General features: G+C 36.7%; 1 protein-coding gene and 1 long non-coding RNA gene across 10 annotated transcripts in view; one reads left to right on the top strand and one right to left on the bottom strand.

Moving 5' to 3' along the window:
- Nucleotides 1-15830, bottom strand: part of HECTD4 (HECT domain E3 ubiquitin protein ligase 4) — a 164910-nt gene that overhangs the window by 122740 nt on the left and 26340 nt on the right. For all 9 annotated transcript variants that reach the window (XM_072953303.1, XM_031670055.2, XM_031670054.2 and 6 more), the window contains exon 2: nt 137-654. In XM_072953303.1, the coding sequence (XP_072809404.1) occupies nt 137-654 (518 nt within the window). The remainder of the gene's footprint in view (nt 1-136; nt 655-15830) is intronic.
- LOC140690964 (uncharacterized) overlaps nt 1-15830 on the top strand; it is a 40890-nt gene that overhangs the window by 5939 nt on the left and 19121 nt on the right. The window lies entirely within an intron of this gene.

Here is a 15830-nt window from a genome sequence, read left to right as displayed (position 1 = left end):
ATGAAATTCAATACTGAAAGCAAAGAACCACTTCTGAATATTAAGCCTTCCACTGGAGGACGCTGCCCTCTCGTTCATTCACCCAACCCAGGCAGCAGCCGTCACGTCACCGGTTAGCACTTTTGATTTTCCTTACCTGGCACATGCCAAAGCCACCAGGGCAGCAGCAGCATTTTCTTTTTGCTTATGTGGGATGTGTCGGCCTGTGTCAGAAGTCTCCTCTAGCCAGGAGCACAGCAAAGTTTCAATTCCATTGAGACAGTCGGCGGGCTCCTTGGTCAAGCTCAAAGGCTGGCAGTCGCGAAGGCAGTTCAATAGCACCTCAGCAGTTATGTTACAGAGAGAGGGGTCTGTTCTACTCTGGGACTGAATAAGGGGGAAGACCAGCAGGAGCCCCATCCTCGATGTGAACGGAGCTTGCTCGGGTTGCTGCAGCAAGCCCTGGCGTTTGAGCAGGGCCAAAGTTTCTTCATCCCCCGAGCTCTCCCTTTCATGCTGCTCTTCCAAGGCCAGCTGGCGCTGGGCATTCCACAGTCCTCGCAGGGCGTTCAGGCGGTATTCCAGCAGGCGGGCGTACGCGTTGCTCTGATTCCCACAAACAGAGCGCAAACGTTCTGCTAATTCTGTCGGGTTCTTGGTCTCAAATGTTAAAATCTAAGGAAAGAATCAATAGAGAAGAAGTTGGCGTGTACAGCTTTCACCATTGCTCTCACTGATGGAAGCAAATCTATCCAATGGTATCTAAAAACGGCCCACATCAACAATTCTTTTAATTGTGACCAAATACGAAAATGGGCGCTGTAAAGCCAGGTTGCCGATGCTGACTTTCACCCCACCCCCCGGCATTTCTGCTAGTGCTCCTATTAAAAGTGAGATTAGGACCCAAATCATGAAAATAATTAAGTGCGGAAGTCAAAAGTTAATTTGAAAAAAAAAAAGTTGGGTAACATTCTAGAAAATTGAGGTGTAAATCTTTATTCAATGCCTGGGTTATAAATCTATATCTCTAACTTCTATTACCAGGTGGATTGTCAGTGAAAACAGAACAAGTTTTATCTTCAAAATCTAAAATACCTACTAATAATGTGATTGTTTATTAATCTTTGATTTTGAAGGACACTCCATTCTTACCACTGTTAATCCATTATTTCAATTGGTGATAGGTATAGCTTTATCTAGTTCACACTGATAATGGAACCACCACTATTTTCTTGCCACAAACAATTATCAGACCTCCTTGAGATTTTCAACAGCTGAGGAAAAAATAAAACCATCAAATCCTCAATTAACTAAGAAAGTAAACTGCTTTAGCAAGATAACGAATCATTTTTTTTTGAAACCTTGAAGAAATGTATCCCTGACTTGTTAATGTTATTTTGTTCTGATAAAATATAAAACTGTGCTGGAAGCCACGCTTCTCCGAAGCAGCCCCTCAGAGGAACCTGGGAAGTGGGCTTCCGGGCCAGTGCTATTTGGCTCAGATAAAACTCTTCTCTACACTACAAAAAATAAAGACTCAAACTAAATTTATGATGCAAAGAATTATACATATAAATTTGACTAAGTTAAAATGAATGGAGTGTTGTAACCAACAAATAAAGGAGGGTATTCTTAGAGCAAGCACATCAAAACAGATTATCAGGTGCCAGAGGGGTCTGGTTCTCAGCAGACCAGAAAGTTGAGATGGGAAGAGGCTTGGCACAAAAGCAAAGAAAATGTGAAAAAAAAATCACAAAATTTTAAATTTCATCGTCTTCTCAGTTACGAGTATCTAAACAAGTAAGAAATTTTATTGCATTTTTTAAAAGCTTTCCAATATTGATTTTGTAATTTCCACCCAAAACAACTCTGATATAAAATACATATGTGCTCCAAATATATTTTTACTTATGCAACATTGACCAGCTACTTATGTTATATGAAGCAACTACTAAAAAATTCAATACAGGCTTTTATTGGACTCAAGAATCAAAGAACAATTCAGTAACACTAAACCCAGCTATTTATTTTTATTGTCAATCTCAAAATGTAAGTGCTTCTGAAACATGGTATTTCATGGTTCATAAACTGATGTTTATGACAGAATCTGTAGCTAACTCCAAATATTAACATTAGCTAAAAAATATATATACTATACTTCTGCATTTTTCTCATGGTTCTATTTTTATAAGCACTTCAGTTATATTTTTAGCATTCTACTTGAAAGACAAATATTCTAAAAGGATTTGAGTTATAATATAATTAACCCAATATTATATAACATACACACTTAAGTGACTGTTATGTTTATTGATTTAGCAGTATCTAAAGCACACTACGCTTTCAGAAATCCATTAGATTACTCAGCACTATCCATTTCAGTGGCCCCTTATGAAAACTAAGAACTGTCCGATATGCTGCGTTTTTAAGAATTCTAAAGTTTGAAGGTCACGGCCCAAAGTTATATTATAAAGACATCAGACCTTTGGGTTTTAGTAAGTGAGCTATGGAGAATCTATTCTGGTGCTTATGAATATTAAATAATTTGTCTCAGATCCTCATCTCAGTGACAGCTCTTGACAAATAAGATAAAAGACCAAAATGTCATTAGAAAATTAGTATTTTTTTGCCTTTAAAAAGGAAAAACACTATTTAAGGAAAAGGGAAGGTTCCCATCACCCTTAATCAGAAGGAAGGTTTACTAACTATACTTCGGTGATAATGCTGAAGTCACCCCCATTAAAGGAGCGACATTCAAAGTAACTCATAGTCTTTATATGATTTATCACACATGGCATACACATTTTCAAGCTAAACAACAATCACTCTGGAAAGCTAAGAGAAGGTAGGCAAGATATTCTTTGCCAGCCAAATCTGGCTGTGAGCAAGACTCCAATATTTGACATAAGAACACTTATAGAGGATCGTATCATTTTAGCCAATTTATTTCCATTTTCCATCTGGGAAAATAACGAACATGTACCTGCCATGTTCTGCACATGATGCAAAATGTAAAATGCCAATATGCATTTCAAGTAAATGTGGCAGGGAGAATAAGCATATAGAGGCTTTTCATGTGATAGAAAGTATTATATATCGAAATAAGGAAACTAACTAGGCTAATAATTAGCAGAAAAGTCAGGATTGGGGAATGAACTACTGTATTCCCCTAAATGTAAATCTCAATTTCCATCTACCTTGCTGTTCAGAAGAGCAGAGATATAATTCTCTCAAAGGGTCAAGAAAGAAACTAAAAGTTGTATTAGCTTCTACTTCTGAAAGAAATAGAAAGTAATCCCATTTCTAAGAATTTATCCTAAAGAAAGAGTCCAGAAATAAAAATTCAGAGATTTTCACTGCAGTCTTATTATAGTGGAAAAAGTGGAAGCAATCTCAAAATCCAGAAGTGTTCAATTAAATTATAACATATCACAGCAGAATATTATGCCATAAATAAAAATAATTGAAATCACACAATAAAAAGCAGTATAAAAATTGTGTATACCCCATAATTAGGTTATGTAAAGCATATGTATTCAGTTTTGAAATGTCATTAGTATTTGTGACAACAGAAACATGAGGGGTTTTTCCCTCTATTAAAAAAATTAAACGTAACAGTGATGACAAGTTAGTTTATATTGAAGAAAAGTAGTCATAGCTAGAGCTAATATTCTACACAAGCAGACACTATCTTTAAATAACTGCTAGTCAAACAAATGGGAACACAATTGATATATTCAACATTTGGGAGACATATCTGACAAAGATAATCACAAGTACCATAGGAAGTACTTTCCTTAAATCCATTCACTAGTCCCACCTATTCTACTTTGGCAGCAATTTCTCTCAATGTAGGGCTGGTTATACTCCTGGCTAGGAGAGAGAACTGTGGGGTGGGATGGGGGACACTACTGTGGATCCTAGGAACTACCAGTGGACAATGAAACCTTTCATTCTCCAAAAACAAAGGATATTTAAAACTCAGGATCACTCAAGCTGCAAATAAATGAATTCCTATGCTCCTTAGTATGGAACATTAACCGACTCAATTCATTACACGAACCTGTCAGCATAAAAGGAATTTAAACCTGAATTATTCCAAAGCAGATCAACTAGCCAGACTTGCAACCCTAGTACAAAACTTTTCAGTAGAGGCTACAGAATACCAAAACCCTCTCAAGTGATGGAGTGGATTTTTAAACCCTTCTACAGATTTTCCTACCATTTTCACATTATGAAGATGGCAATCATGGCCAAACTGAATTGCATATGGCAACTCAGAGAAGATGAGAATGGTTTCAGTGAACCAAGTAGATGAATCATGAATGGAAGGATGGAATTCTATCTCCACTATGAAAGCTGAAATCAAGAGTGGATCACTTACCAATTAAATTAGACTCTGAGGCTGCATGACCTTATCCAGTCTTGGAAATAAATATTCAAACTCTCTTTCTACATCACCTATTTTTCAAAAGGGTCTTAACTGATAACCACGATTAAATTTCACACTTTAATTCATGAGTTTTAGCCCCTAGGGCTTGGATCAAAACTATGAATGGACCCTCAGGTATCACCAGATTAATCAGCTTTGGCTAAGCCCTATAAAACTTTCTCCAGCACATGATGATTTTTCCCAGATCCCTGTATAACTGCTATTGAGAACAGGATTGTTGGAACTGTGAGGACTCCCACATGTAAGAAATTACTGTTCAAATTCTTTTTGCATGAAAATTCCATCTTGTCCTAGTCCCTGCCCAGTTTTTATCTTTTCTCATGTTCCATGACCAGGGTCCTACTTTTCCATCTCCCTAAACGTGGCCAATGTGGCCTGAACGTCCACACCACTCAGTCTAAACACTACCTATCATTCAGAACTCAGCTCTGTTCCACCACCGACTTTGAAAAACCCTGATTTCTTCTCTCTTCCTCTTTCTCTCTCTCTCTCTCCCCTTTTCCAGAATAACTTTTTGGTGTTTCCATAGTATCCAGCACATACCTCTATCAGATGATCAGATATAAACTATAAGGAAAAATGTGTCTGCTGTTTCAATAGGAATGTATCAATGTTTTATTTTTAATAGATGATGTCTATAAAGAAAATGTAGTGAGTGGTATACAGAATTGACTTCAAAGTTGATCTGAGGCATGAAATTCAAATCGAAAAATTTCTCCATGTTACAAAATTTTTTTCACCAACACAAAATCTTGACAAAACCAATACAGATCATCTTCCTATGCTTAGTAATCGACAGAATAAAATTCAGAGAAAGATGTAGGAATGAACTCTCGAGATGGTTTGAACGCTGTTACAAAGTTTATTATTAGGAGTATTTAAAGAAAAGATATCTACGCAAAGACTAACTTTACCTGTTATTCTTGAATTACATACTTAACGTAAAGACTACTATTGTGTGACATATTCAAATCCTCAGCATAAATATATCTTAGTAGGAAAATCACTGTTGACCATTTGAAAATACAAAAATATAACAAATTAAGGGGGGAGGGTATAGCTCAAGTGGTAGAGCACATGCTTAGCATGCACAAGGTCCTGGGTTCAATCCCCAGTACCTCTTCTAAAAAATAAACCTAATTACCTCCCAACTGCCAAAATAAAATAATCAAATAATACAATAATAAATAAAATATTATATATAACAAATTAAAGAAGGAAATTATACAGCTCCCAACATGTGTAACACATGCCATTTACTTTAATGGTATTTAAGTCTACCCGCCCTTTCAACTGTGAGCCCTGAAAGGGGGAAACCATGTCTTATTCATACCTGTATCACCAGAGCTTAGCAACGTGTCTGGCACATAAATGTTTGATAAATTAATGAAGAAGATACATAAATTCCAAGAATAATTCTCTTAGGATATACATCTGGTTCCCACTGCACATCTAAGTAACTCTCTCTCACTTGGACTAATCATAATTCTGCCTTCTGGAGCAATGGAAAATGATTCTTCCTTTTCCATATAAGAGCTTTCTAATTAGATGAAGAAAATACCTGTGATGGGGGAAGGAACACCAAGACGTGAGTTAGAGCAGTTGTTTTCAACCTGGCTGAACGTCAGAACTGCCTTGAGAGCTTTTAAACAATGCTGAGTGGGCTCCACCCTAGTCCGATGAACTCAGAATACCTGGGATGGGACCAAGGCCTTTTTTTTAAAAAAAAAACTCAGGTGAAGGCAATATACAGCCAAAATTACAAACCACCCAGTTAGGTGAGCCAGGTTCTGGCCCGGCCTCAGCAAATAATCGTCTCCCCTTAGGCATTTTACTTGAATTATCTCAGTCTGTGTTTCTACTATCTATAAAATCAGGGGTTTACACTATTAAGATCAAAGGAAATAATGTACAAGGAGTGCTCTGAAAACCTTGAAACTGCTAAACACTTGTTAGAACATTAAAGATACTTTCTCGAGAGCCTCGGGCGGCCTTCCGGGGGGTTCCGCTAGTTTCCTCGTGGTGTGCTCTGTTCCAGCCGGATGTAGTGGCCTGGCCTGGCTGGAGGGGCGGCCCAGCGGGGGTCGTGCCTCCTGGAGCCGCCCCCAGGACGTGAGTCCTGGAGGAGGCGACGGTGACTCCAGTTGTTGAGAAGACTATGAACAAGTCAGAGAGCTTGTTCTTTACTGGTTCCTCATTAGCGTCCCAAGTTCATGCTGCTGCTATTAATGGAGATAAGGGTGCTCTTCACAAGCTCATTGTAGGCACAGGAAACTCTGCTCTTAAAGACAAAGAAGATCAGTTTGGGAGAACACCACTTATGTATTGCGTGTTGGCTGACAGACTAGACTGTGCAGACACTCTCCTGAAGGCCGGAGCAGATGTTAATAAGACTGACCATAGCCAGAGAACGGCCCTCCATCTTGCAGCTCAAAAGAGTTCCCTCCAGATATATGTCCAGGAGTGCGATTGCTGGATCATATGGTTGTCATTTTGTTAAAATGGCCATACTGCGCAAGGCTATCTACAGATTTAATATGATCTCTTTCAATTACCCATGATATTTTTCACAGAACTAGACCAAATAATCCTAAAATTTATATGGAATCACAGAAGACCCAGAATTGCCAAAGCAATAGTGAAGAAAAAGAATTAAGTGGGAGGAATAACCCTCCCAGATTTCAGACAATACTACAGAGCTGGTGTTGGCACAAAAAGAGACATATAGATCAATGGAACAGAATAGACAGCCCAGAAATAAACCCATAGACCTATGGTCAATTAATCTTCAACAAAGGAGACAAGAATATACAATGGAGAAAAGACAGTCTCTTCAGCAAGTGGTATTGGGAAAACTGGATAGCAGCATGTGAATCAAAGAAGTTAGGACACTTCCTCACACCAAACACAAAAATTAACTCAAAATAGCTTAAAGACTTAAATATAAGACAAGACACAATAAATCTCCTAGAAGAAAACATAGTCAAAATATTCTCTGACACAAATCTCAGCAATTTTCTCCTAGGGCAGTCTACACAGGCACTAGAAATAAAAGCAAAAATTAACAAATGGGACCCAATTAAACTTACAAGATTTTGCTTATAAAGGAAACCATAAGCAATACTTCTGCTTTTTTAAAATGAAATAAAATGAAGTTTTTAATTTAAAAAAAAAAGATACTTTCTTATTTTGGACCAGATCACAACCAAGAAAGGGGACTTTCCCAGATAAGCCTCTAAGAAGGAAGACCTGACTAGATAAAAGCTGGGAGTGCTGGAGGTGGGGTAAAGGAGGTCTGAATCAAACACATGCTTCATTGGAGCCAATACAGTTCAAAAAATGCTAATGCAATCTTAATACATTAGTAGAATTCCTGTGTCAGAAGCAAGGGAGCTAATAATCCCATTTATATTCTGCAATAGTCAAACTATAACTGGAATATCCTGTTCAAAGTACCTCATTTTAAGCAGTCATTAACAGACTATGTGTCCAAAAGAGGGTGATTTGACTAATCTGGCAATCATGTCACATGAGAAATGGTTAAGGAACTAGGGATGCGTGGCCCTCAAAAGAGATGAGTTGGAAAGGGGAGCTGCTTTCATAAGACTCAAGGGCGGTCATGTGGAAGATGAAGACTTACTCTCTATTGCTTCAGAAGAGGCAGAAACAGAAAGTGACTGGGATGCACGGCCCAACAAAGAACTTCATAATAATGCAGATAGAATTCCTGGATGTATTTACTTTCAAAAGAGAGTCTTGGGATCCAATTACAAACACTGTTTCAAGAGGTCTAGGATATACCCTGGAATCTGCATCTAAAACAGGCTCTCTGGGTGACTCTGGGTAGTCCTTTTTTTAAACATAATAATCTTTATAAAAGGTTTATTATAGTATAATACACCCACCATAAAATTCACTAAGTTAGAGTATACAGTCCACGCTTGTTTCGGCAATACACGTACTTTTTTAAAAAGTATACAATCTAATGGCTTTTAGCATATTCAAAGAGTTGTACAATTATTACCATAAATTTAGAACACTTTCAGCACCTCCAAAAGAAATTCTGTATCTATTAGCAGTCACTCCCCATTTTCCCCGAAATCTCTCAGCCCTAGGCAAACACTAATCTACTATCTCTACAGATTTAACTATTGTTTACATTTAATAGAAATGGAATTATACTCTAAGAGGTATTTTGTGCCTGCCCTCTCACTTAACATGATGTTTAAAATTTATCTATGTTGTAGCATGCATCAGTGGTTTATGCCTTTTTATTGCTTAATAATATACCATTTTATGGGTATACCATAACTCATTTATCCATTCATTAGCGAGATAGATATGAGTTATTTTCACTTTTTGGCTATTATGAACAATACTGCTGTGAACATTCAAGAACAAGTTTTTGTATGGACGTAAGGGGTGAAAACCTAAGAATGAAACTGCAGGGTCACGTGGTAATTCTTCTGACCCTCTGGAGAAACTGTTAAGCTGTTTTCCAAAAGTGGCTGCACATTTTACATTCCTACCAGTAATGTATGAAGATTTCAATTTTTCCACATTATGCTAACACTTGTTATCTGTCTTTTGATTAGAGCCATTCAGGGGAGTGTGAAGTGGTGACTCCTGTGGTTTTGATTTGTGTTTCCCTGAAGGCTAATGATGTTAAGCATCTTTTCATGGGCTAATTGGTCATTTGTGTATCTTCTTTGGAAAAACAGTCCATTTTGAGAAACAATGATTTTGCCAAACCAATAAGGACAATAACTTCAATGGACAGAACTACACATCAAATACATTTACCTCCACAAGCTTATAATGATATTACAAAGCAAAAAAAGTGAAGGATGTTGGCAAACCAACTCTATTTTGAAAATTAGTTAATATAGGGCAAGATTCAATCATTTATCCTGCCTTTCTCCTATAAACTGTCCACCTAGGTAAGCAACGGTTGATGAAAGAAAAATTCTCTTTATAGAAAAATTCCAGCTAATAAATGAAAGGCAGACTATCATTATTTTGCAATCTCAGTGTAACTAGGTCTAGGCATTGAGCATTAGCAGCTGCAAACATCACACAAAAAGCAGCAGACATTATGTGCCTACTGAAAAATATACACCACCACCCATGAAGCAGTCTTACCAAAAAATAAAGAGGGAAAATGAATATACAGGAAATAGGACAGAAAAAACATGTTAAACTATTCCAAGTGGGTACAATAAGCATCACCTACACGGTGGGAAACACAACAGGACAATGTATCAACTTTCTTCTACAAATAAATTGTAAGGCAGGAAAAAAAAAAAGAACATGTAGTTTAAAAAACAATCAGCCAATCTCAATGTGTGCGTCTTATTTAGATCCTGATTCAATTAACCTGTTGAAAATATTAGCACAGTTATAGGACAATTGGAAATTTGAACACTGCCTGCATATTTAATTAGAGAATTATTGTTATTTAAAGATATGAAATATTATTATGGTTTTTGTAATGAGTCCTTATCTTTCAGATACATATTGAAATACATATGGATAAAATGATAGGATGTCACAGATTTACTTCAAAATAATATGGGAATAATATGGGAAAGAGAGAAATAGGTGGTAATACAGCTGAAACAAGATTGGCCATGAGTTGAAAATTGTTGAAGTTGCTAATGAGCAACTAAGGATTTGTTATGCAATTCTGTCTACTTTAATATTTTTGCGATTTTCCAAATTTTTTTATAAGAAAAGAGTCTTTTTTTTTTTTTTTTAAAAAAAGCTTATCAAAACCAAAAGCTTAAGAGGTTGTTAGGGTCCCATCACTGGCCATAATCAAGAAGAAACTGGATGGCCCTTTATTATAGTTCTTGTAATGTAAATGACACACAGGCATTTCTTCTTCAAATGCTAGGATTCTACTAAAATAAGCAGTCTTAAAGAAATCTGGCTAAATCACCTCAATTCGCCACTTAATTTGGCTAACAGAAACTTATTCTTGGGACTCTCAAAACGGTTTACCAACAACTATGATTAACCCTATTTCCTCAGTATATAAATATATCTGCTTAAATGCTTACCTTTAAGGAACACAACAGAAGAAAGAAATTAATCAAATGAGAATATACATTTAAAGAAAAATTTTTAAGCATCAAATACAGTTCTAAGATACAAGTATTGTTAGCATGTGCAACATGTTTATCATCAAACAATATATTTTGTGAGACAAGGGCCTGATAGGTTTTCTGGAACTGATAACTAATATCTGTTGCCTTAAAACAGATGCACAAATATACCATCTTATTGAGCAGATAGATTATAGTTAACTGCCCCTTCCCAAAAAATGCTATTTTACCAATCTATGTTGAGCCAAAAAGATTTAATGTGGGATAGAGTGAAAACAGAAACAAACCAAACAGAAACTGAAGAGCATGCCAATTCATCTAATGAGTACCAAAGAGTCACTGGATTATTTTCAAGAGAAGAAAGAGTATATGCAGAAGATATTAATTTTAGTGGTTAGGAGATGAGGCAAGAGAAATAATAGGTATAATACAGTATCTACAGCATATTTATTAATTTAACCAAGCCCCTCACCTTCATTATTAACAGTATTCAATATCAACATTTTTACCTTCTTATTAGTGTACTCGTCTCTTTTTGCATTCTGAACTATATTTTTAAAGTTTATACTAAAGTTCATAGAACTGCTTAGAAGAATCTCATATTGGTAAAATGCAAAAGTACCAAAATGCTTAGAAGCACGTGAAACAACAGGAATTCTTACACACTTCTTGTGGAAATATAAATTGGTACAAACAGCTTAGAAAACAATTGGCATTGTCCAGTTAAAATGAAAATGCATTGTCTTAGTTCCCCGTGGCTGCTGTAACAAATCACCATACACTTAGTGGCTTAAAACAACAGAGATTTCTTTTCTCACAGTTCTGGAGGCCAGAGTCTAAAATGAGCCTCCCTGGGCCAAATTCAAGGTGCTGGCAGGGCCGCACTGCCTCTGGAGGCTCTAGGAGACAATTCATTTCTTGGCTCTTCCACTTTTTGGTGGCTGCTGGTACTCCTGGGCTGTAGGCACATCACTTCGGTCTCTGCCTCTGTGATCACACAGCCTTCTCCTCTTATATTCCGTGTAATCTCCCTCTGCCTCTCCTCTATTAAGGACACTTGTGATTGCATTTAGGGCCCACCTGATAATCTAAGATAATCTCCCTAGCTCAAGATCCTTAACTTAATCACATCTGCAAAGATCCTCTTTCCATATAAGGTAACATTCACAGGTTCTAGGGATCAGGAACAGTATCTCTGGAAGCCCTCCTTCAGCCTACTCCATGCATACAGCCTACACTATAGCAATTCATCCCTAGGTAACTCCCTGCAGAAACGCCTGCACATGAACACCAGATGACAAGCACAAGAATATTCACAGCAGCATCGTTTATAATAACAACAAAACTGGAAACAACTCAAACATCCATCAACAGAATGGATACTCTGTGATGTAGTCATATAATTACAGAGCAGTGAAAATAAAAAAGTACTGCTACACACATCGACATGGAAGAATCATATAACACACATGGAGTGGGAAAAAAAACCAAGTCACAAAAAAATATATATGGCATACTACATTTATACAGTAAGGTCTTCAAACACACAAAACTGAACTCTGTAATGTTTAGAGCTGTGTGCAAAATACGATAAAACAATGAAGAAAAGCAAAGAAAAATAAACAAAATTCAGGATAGTGGTTTCCTATGTGGGAGAGAGGGACAGTTGGATGGAAGAGCATGCAGAGAGCTTTAAAGGTATTGGTAAGGGCCCATTTCTTAACTGGGTTGTGGAGTAACAGTATATATATATATTTTTTAATTTATATATTCAAAAGTTCTACCCCAAATGTATATACCTTACATATATACCTTTGAATTTATAATGTATTTAATAATAATAAATGTAATTCCTACTGATTATTCTAGCCCTGAAAAGTGGATTAAGATCATTCTCCCCACTACTGATAAGCACTTAGTTGTTTCTCTACAGACCCCATCATTGTATAATCAAAGTTTTCCCAGTATAAGGTGTGAACAGCCCAAGCGCTTCACATTTTTAGGATGAGTGTGAGCTGATGGCACGAGCTAAGCTTTGGATGATGCTGTGGTTGGCTCTGTCTCCTGAAGGAGCTGCTGGTTGTCTAGGGAGACTGACGCCTGGGGCAGAGACTCCTAATGCCTCCCAGGGGACATTTGGCAATGCCTAGAAATATTTTTGGTTGTCATAACACAAATAGAAGGTGCTACTGGCATCTAGTGGGTAGAGGCCAGGGACGCTGCTTAACATCCTACAACGTAAGAGAAGCCCCCACCACAGGGAATCACCTGGCCAAGGTTGGCAACTCCTGCTTTTTAGTAACCACTTGATTGAGTGCACACAATAAGCCTACCTAACTACTGCCACCTGACGTTAAGTGTGATGAAGCAACCTCCCATTGTAGACCTAGAAAGTTCCGGTCTGCAAAATTTGCCAGTCCTCAGAATTGTGCACAAGAGAGATTCTAATCATATACTCAATGAAAATACAAGGTTTATAGATAATTATTATTGCCAAAGGGATTCTGACAGACTGTAACCTCCTCAAGGGGGCAGACTTAAGATTCGTTCATCATTTTATCTTCTGCACTACAATCTTGGCATGTTTTAAATTGTTTCTCCTTAAATAAGGCACAGAGCACAGCACCTGGCATGTAGTAAGCACTCGGTAACATGAGTTAAAATTATTTTCAAGGGGGGTGTATAGCTCAAGTGGTAGAGCGCATGTTTAGCATGCATAAGGTCCTGGGTTCAATTCCCAGTACTTCCTTCAAAAATAACCTTAATTGCCTCCCCCTTGCCAAAATAAAATAATTAAATAATGCAATAATAAATAAAAAATAAAAACATTAAATTAAAAGTTATTTTTTAAAATATCATTTTCAAAGTCAGTCACTATAGCTTACAGCTTTTTGTCTGGTTTTGTTCCCTAATGTATCCCAAGCACCAGAGAACCTGGCACATACCAGGGGCTCAATAAATATTTACTGAATGAGCAAATGCTCATAAAAATGCTACCTGACAGTGAACATGCATGACCCCAAAGAAAACAAAACAAAACAACAGAAAGCAAAAGACACAATGAGGCACCATTTGCAAACAGTCTCCCAGGTCAGCACTTCTAATGGGACTCCTGACCTCATCTTCCTCTAGTCAGCAAGAACAAAAAAGCTGAAATCAGTATCATCCGGACTCTGTCGCTTATAAGATCAAAGACCTGTGGCCTGTAATTGTTAGGCAAGGACACGAACAGGCACCCAGCGACTACTCACTAAAAATTACTGATGACCACGGCTGACCACTAAGTACCTCTAAGAAACACAAAAAGTGCTTCATCTTTTATGCCACTGCATCTTGCCCTTCTCACCAATTCCTACTCACAGCTGTGCCTGACTAATTAAAACTGCCCAAAAACCTCGTCTATCACTTTACTGGTTATTTCTTCTACTAAATCAAAAGATTCCACTTTAGAATTCAAGTCCATCTGTCTCCCTCAGTCTGCAAAGAACAAATGTTCAGAAAAACTAAGCAACTAGCTAAAATTAAATGTACCTTTTGTAGCTAAGACTTAATATGTTGTTGGGGGCAGGGAGGAAGGCATCTAAGGATAAACCACTAAAAAGAAGATAACACAAAGCTTAACCCTATTAGATACTTAGATATTCAACTCTTAGCAAATCAGAGACAAATCCAGAAACTCTTGGCTAAAACGGAATAATTATATAGGGCTATCAACCCCAAAGGTTTGCTCACCCATTTTCCTCTCATCTGGACATTAGAAAACCTAAATTGGCTCATAATCCATAGCTTCACTTTGATATCTGAAATACGGATGATTTATTGGTGAGCTACTGGCCCTGTCCCATGATCAGGAAAACACTAAAAAATCCACTTTTTATGACCTTTACCTGGAATCTGTAATTTCACATTTCTAACAGTTTTATAAATTATTACAGCAAAATACATAAAATTCTCGGTACAACTTTTACTATCATAACTTCTGAGTTACAAAGTCCTTGCCTAGAAATGATACACGATGATCACAAGAAAAAGACCTAGTGCATTACGGATTTCAACAGCCAGAAGTTGCTTCTGTGAGATTTTGGACGGATTAATTTTTACTGCCAAAGCCAAATATATCAAATTATATCATGTTATGCCTATGTTCTGAAATGTCACAAAATATCTAAAGTTCAATTTCTCTTTCCAACATTTTTTTAATCAAAGGGATCTTTTCTTTAGTAAGCAATGTAACAGACAACAAGATGAAGCATAAAAAATCTTACATGTTGGAAATTTATTTCAAAAACACTATAATTTACCACATCAATGTACATTTAACTTACTACACTCTGTACTACCCAGGGGTTACTGATAAAATGAAAAATAAGGCTCTTTCTTTTTTGTCAAAATCATATAACTGCAATTCTAGAATTTCACTACAACTCTTAAAACTACAGACAAAAATCACTTCCAAAGATGTCAATTTTTCTTATTGCATGGGAAATGTGTATACCAAATATGACAGAAAATAAGTTTCCACCAACTAGGCTTAAAAATATTTTTGTTACATAGATTTGCTGTAAATAGGTTCAACTAGCATGATATCCCAGAGCATATAGGTGATACTGACTAGTGATACTGACAGTCTCGCAAAACTATGCTTCACATTTTTTGATAATACTGCTATTTCAACAAATATTACTGAATTCTATTTATAGGTAAATAAGTAAATAGCTAAATAAATAAATCAGCATTCTTCAAATTCAATTCAGCAAACTTTATTTCTGATGTGGTTTCTGATGTACCAAGTATTGATAAGCACTGGGAAGATTCAAAATATTTGGAGGTACAAAGACACTGAACATTGTATTAGAGAAAAACTGGAATTTAAAATGCCTATCAACAGCAGGAGGAGGGCTAAATAATTTGTGAGGAAGTTTAAAAGAATGAGGCTTGGGCAATTCATACAAATAAATAATAAAATATAATATAATTATATATAATTCACATATGTGAATTCTATTAAAATAATTATAATCCATATATTCATATAGACACAATACACATATAATTACATATAATTCATAATATAGTCCATATTCACATACATGAATCAAGCTGTAACATACACTTAGTAGAAGAAAACCAAACTGCCAAAACGTGCCTATAACATTTACTGAGGTTACAAAAAAAGCCAATACTACATATCTCCTATAGTAGCATCTTCACGCTCTGTGAGCAAACAAGCTAAGAGTTGAGATGAACACGCCTGAAGGAGGCCAACTATCGTAGGGAGACAATGAAACGGG

The sequence above is a fragment of the Vicugna pacos genome, chromosome 32, assembly GCF_048564905.1.
Source record: "Vicugna pacos chromosome 32, VicPac4, whole genome shotgun sequence".
In the NCBI taxonomy this organism is placed as follows: domain Eukaryota; kingdom Metazoa; phylum Chordata; class Mammalia; order Artiodactyla; family Camelidae; genus Vicugna; species Vicugna pacos.
Note: the sequence above shows the minus strand (reverse complement) of the source record. Positions and strands in the feature narration are given on the sequence as shown.